The sequence below is a fragment of the Rhinopithecus bieti genome, unplaced genomic scaffold (assembly GCF_001698545.2).
Source record: "Rhinopithecus bieti isolate Rb0 unplaced genomic scaffold, ASM169854v2 scaffold_19901, whole genome shotgun sequence".
NCBI lineage: Eukaryota > Metazoa > Chordata > Mammalia > Primates > Cercopithecidae > Rhinopithecus > Rhinopithecus bieti.
In genome coordinates, this window is record NW_016809629.1 from 240,437 (window position 1) to 245,879 (window position 5,443).

General features: G+C 46.3%; 1 protein-coding gene across 6 annotated transcripts in view; it reads left to right on the top strand.

Moving 5' to 3' along the window:
- Positions 1–9: 9 nt before the first annotated feature.
- Positions 10–5,443, top strand: part of IKBKB (inhibitor of nuclear factor kappa B kinase subunit beta) — a 58,234-nt gene continuing 52,800 nt past the window's right edge. For 4 of the 6 annotated variants that reach the window (XM_017889878.1, XM_017889882.1, XM_017889876.1 and 1 more), the window contains exons 1-2: positions 10–96; positions 711–833. In XM_017889878.1, the coding sequence (XP_017745367.1) occupies positions 729–833 (105 nt within the window). In that variant the 5' untranslated portion in view covers positions 10–96; positions 711–728. Of the gene's footprint in view, positions 97–166; positions 361–710; positions 834–5,443 lie in introns of those variants that run through there. The other 2 variants (XM_017889877.1, XM_017889881.1) reach the window with 1 other exon arrangement.

Consider the following 5,443-nt stretch of genomic DNA (forward strand, 5'->3'; position numbering starts at 1 on the left):
TTTTCAGAGGGGTATCAGAGCCCCGGGTTCGGCCGCCCCAGCCCCGCCTCCCCCGCCCCGGGGAGCCCTCCCCCTGCCCCGCGTCCCTGCCGACAGGTGAGTCCCACTCGCGGTTGCGGCCCGGGTGCCACCTGCAGGCCCCGCCGCTCCGCTGCCTGCAAGGCCCAGAAGAGCCCTCTGTGCCGCTGGAAAGTCGCAGCTTGCGGACTGGGGAGCGTTTCACTCGTGCGGATTGGAGTTCGGGAAGCCGGGAGAAACAGCCCTGGCTGGGGTGGCTTCTTGGGGGTGGGTGGTTTTGAGGGAAACCTGCGATTTATGGGAACATTGTAAAGAAACACGTGACCGAGGGGACGCTCAGAAGTAGGTTCTGTCCCTGCCACTTCGGGCAGAAGGCGGGCAGGCCCGGGCGCCCCTGGTGGAGTCAGCTGGGGATCCCCTCGCTGGGGCAAGGGCGTGGACATCGCCTCCCTCGGTGACTTTCTTCCCTGCCTGATGCCACAGCAACCGGATGGGGGAGGGTGAGAGGGACAAAAGTTTGCCACAAAGTTTGGACAAACCAAACACATTGGTTTCTTTACAAAGTAAAAAACCAGTTGTATTTTTCTTCTCTCCCATTCAAGAGCAGTGGTATCTCTTGCCTTCTCCATCCCGTTGAGCTCCATTTTTTTTCTTAATCCTAACTTTTTTTCCCCATCCCAAATTGCTTACAGAGTTAGCACGACATCAGTATGAGCTGGTCACCTTCCCTGACAACCCAGACATGTGGGGCCTGGGAAATGAAAGAGCGCCTTGGGACAGGGGGATTTGGAAATGTCATCCGATGGCACAATCAGGTAGGCCCTCTGTGCAGCTTGGGGAGGGGCGGGAAGCCAGGCTCCCTCTTCACTGCCTTCACTTTCTCTGATCCTACTGGGCCAAGGGCTCACCTTTGGCTTTGGTCATCTTGGGACAGTGAATAGGGGACTGGGAAGAGGGCTTCAGGACTTCTGAGCTGACTCCAGGTTAGTGGTCTCCAAGCTTTATTGACTATGTCACCTAAATAAACAGTAAAAAAAAAGTTAAGCTCTTAGTCTGTATTATATATATATGGTTACAGTAGAATATCATGTACTAATATATACTGATATATGTTATAAAACATACAGAAATAGGAAAATTTAAAGGATGAAGCTAATTAAATAGTTTAAAATATTTTAATTCCTTGATGCCAGGAGTTCAAGAGCAGCCTGGGCAACATAGCAAGACCTCGTCTCTACAAAAAAGTTTTAAAAATTAGGCAGCCAGCTGGGCGTGGTGGCTTACACCTGTAATCTCAGCACTTTGGGAGGCTGAGGCAGGCGGATCACGTGGTCAGGAGATCGAGACCATCTTGGCTAACACCATGAAACCCCATCTCTACTAAAAATACAAAGAATTAGCCAGGCTTGGTGGAACGTGCCTGTAGTCCTAGCTACTTAGGAGGCTGAGGCAGGAGAATCACTTGAACCCAGGAGGCGGAGGTTGCAGTTAGCGGAGATTGCGCTGCTGCACTCCAGCCTGGGCAACAGATTGAGACTCCGTCTCAAAAAAAAAAAAGAAAATTAGGCAGCCATGGTGCGTACCTGTAGTCCCACTACATTGGAGGCTGATGTGGGAAGATTTCTTGCCCAGGAGTTTGAGGCTGTAGTGAGCTATGTATGATTGTGCCACTGCACTCTAGCCTGGGTGACAGAGGGAGACCTTGTTTCAAAACCATTTTTTAGAAATTATTTAAAATGTCGGGTGCATTGGCTCATGCCTGTAATCCCAGCACTTTGGGAGGCCGAGGAGGGAGGATCACTTGAGGTCAGGAGTTTGAGGCAAGCCTGGCCAACATGGTGAAACCTCATCTCTACTAAAAATACAAAATTAGCTGCTGTGGTGGTACGTGCCTGTAACTTCAGCTACTCAGGAGGCTGAGGCAGGAGAATCGCTTGAACCCAGGAGGCGGAGGTTTCAGTGAGCTGAGACAGTGTCACTGCATTCCAGCCTGGGCTACAAAATGAGACCCTGTCTCAAAAAAAAAAAAGTATTTATAATATTTGCTAATTATGATGTCTTCCCAGTATTGCTTGCAATACTGCACGGTACAAAATAAGCAGATCCACATGAAAGTGAGAATTATTTTAATTTTGTGGAGATGGGGTCTTGCTATGTTGCCCAGGCTTGTCTCGAAATCACGTCCTCAGGCAGCCTTCCCGCCTTTGCCTCCCAAAATGTTGGGATTACAGGCCTGAGCCATGGGACATGGCCTCAGCTGAGGTTTTTTTTTTTTTTTTTTTTTTGTAGTGATGGTGGTCTCTCAATGTCCAGGCTAGTCTAGAACTCCTGGCCTCAACTGATCTTCCTGCCTTGGCCTCTCAAAGTGCTAGGATTACAGCCATGAGTCATTGAACCTGGCCTGTTTTTATTTTTAATTGACACATAATAATTGTACATATTTATGGGGGATAGTGTGATATTTTGATACATAATGTGTAATGATGAAATCAGGGTAATTGGCATATTTATCACTTGAAACACTTATCCTTTTTGTTGGAAACAGTCAAAATTATTTCTTCTGGCTATTTTGAAATATACAATAATTTTTTTTTTTTTTTCCCCGGAGATGGAGTCTAGCACTGTTGCCCAGGCTGGAGTGCAGTGGTGCGATCTTGGCTCACTGCAACCTCCGCCTCTCGAGTTCAAGTGATTCTCCTGCCTCAGCCTCCTGAGTACCTGGAATTACAGGTGTGCACCACCACGCCCGGCTAATTTTTGTATTTTTAGTAGAAATGGGGTTTCACCATGTTGGCCGGGCTGGTCTTGAACTCCTGACCTCAGGTGTTCTGCCCACCTCAGCCGCCCAAAGTGCTTGGATTACAAGCGTGAGCCACTGCGTCCAGCCTGAAATGTATAATAAAGTTTTATTCACTGTAGTCACCCTGTTGTTCTATAGAATACTATAACTTATTCTACCTGACTGTAATTTTATACCCATTAACCAGTCTCTCCCTATTCCCCTCCACACCCCACCCCCAACACCCTCACCCTTTCCTGCCTCTGGTGACCACTGTTCTACTTTCTACTTCTATGAGATCAGTTTTTTTGTTGTTGTTGTTGTGTTTTTGAGATGGAGTTTTGCTCTTGTCATCCAGGCTGGAGTGCAATGGCGCAATCTTGGCTCACTTCAACCTCTGCCTCCCAGGTTCAAGCGATTCTCCTGCCTCAGACTCCCGAGTAGCTGAGATTACAGGTGCCTGCCACCACACCTGGCTAATTTTTGTATTTTTAGTAGAGATGGGGTTTCACCATGTTGGCCAGGCTGGTCTTAAACTCCTGAACTTAGGTGATCCCCCCGCCTCAGCCTCCCGAAGTATTGGGATTACAGGTGTGAACCACCGAGCCTGGCTGAGATCAGTTTTTTTTTTTTTTTTTTTGAGATGGAGTCTCGCTCTGTTGCCCAAGCTGAGGTGCAGTGGCACAATCTCGGCTCACTGCAACCGGCGTATCCTGGGTTCAAGTGATTCTCCAGTTTCAGCCTCCCACGTAGCTGGGATTACAGCCGTGCACCACCACACCTGGCTAATTTTTGTATTTTTAGTAGAGATAGGGTTTCACCATGTTGGCCAGGCTGGTCTCGAACTCCTGACTTCAGGCGATCTGCCTGCCTCGGCCTCCCAAAGTGCTGGGATTACAGGCATGAGGCACCATGCCTGGCCTTTTTTTTTTTTTTTTTTTTTTTTAATTTTAATTTCTTTGGAGATAGGGTCTCAATCTGTCATCCAGGCTGAGAGCAGTGGTGCCATCATGGGTCACTGCAGCCTTGACCTCCTGGGCTCAAATGATCCTTCTGCCTCAACCTCCTGAGTAGCTGGGACTGCAGGTATGTATCACCATGCCCGGCTAATTTTTTGGTTTTTTGTAGATAGGAGGTCTCTGTTGCCCAGGCTGGTCTCGAATTCCTGGACACAAGTGATCCTCCCACCTCAGCCTCTCAAAGTGCTGGTGAACCCAGGTGTCAGCCTACTGATTTTAACCAACTGAGATCTGTTTTTTATTAGCTCCCACGGATAAGTGAGAACATGTGGTATTTACCTCTCTGGGCCTGGCTTAATTCCCTTAATGTAATGACCTCCAGGCTCATCCATGTTGCCACAGATGACAGGACTTCATTCTTTTTTATGGCTGAATAAGAGAGTCCATTGTGTCTATGTACCACATTTTCTTTATTCATTTGTTCATTGATGGACATTTAGGTTGATTTCATATTTTGGCCATTGTGAATAGTGCTGCAGTAAACATGAGGGTGCCAATATCTCTTTGATAAACTGATTTCCTTTCCTTTGGATAGATACCCAGTAGTGGGATTGCTGGATCATATGGTAATTCTGTTTATAGTTTTTCTTTTTTTTTTTGAGACGGAGGCTGGTCTCAGGCTCTGTCACCCAGGCTGGAGTGCAGTGACATGATCTCGGCTCACTGCAACCTCCGCCTCCTGGGTTCAAGCAGTTCTCCTGCTTCAGCCTCCAAGTAGCTGGGATTATAGGTGTGTGCCACCACACCTGGCTAATTTTTATGTTTTTAGTAGAGACAGGGTTTTGCCATTTTGGCCAGGCTGGTCTTGAACTCCTGACCTCAGGTGATCTGCCTGCCTCAGCCTCTCAACCTGTTGAAACTACAGACGTGAGCCACTGCGCTAGCCTTATTTGTAGTTTTTCAAGAAATCTCCATACTATTTTCCATAATGGCTGTGCTAATTTACATTCCCACCAATAGTGTATAGAGTTTCCCTTTCTCCACATCCTTGCCTTCATTTGTTCTTTTTTGTCTTTCTGATAATAGCCATTTTAACTGTGGTGAGATGACATCTCATTGTGGTTTTGATTTGCATTTGTCTGATGATTAGTGATATTGAACATTTTATCATATACTTGTTGACCATCTGTAAGTCTTTGAGAAATTCCTCTTCAAATCATTTGCCCATTTTAAAAATTGGATGATTTATTATTTTGCTGTTGAGTTGTTTGAGTTCCTTGCATATTCTTGATATTAATCCCTTGTTGGATGGATAGTTTGCAAACAATTTCTCCTATTTCATAGGTTGTCTCCACAGGTTCCATAGGTTTACTCTGTTTTTTCTTTTGCTGTGCAGAAGCTTTTTAGTTTGATGTAATCTCATTTGTCTACTTTTGCCTCTGTTAACTGTGCTTATCCATAAAATCTTTTCCCAGACCCTGAAGCACTTCCCATGTTTTCTTTTTTCTTTTTTTTTTTTTGAGACAGTCTCACTCTCAGCTGAGACAGGTGTGATCTCGGGTCACTGCAGCCTCCATCTCCTGAGTTCAAGCGATTCTCCTGTCTCAGCCTCCTGAGTAGCTGGGATTACAGGCAGTGCCATCATGCCTGGCTAATTTTTTTTTTTTTTTTTTTTTTTTTTTTTTTT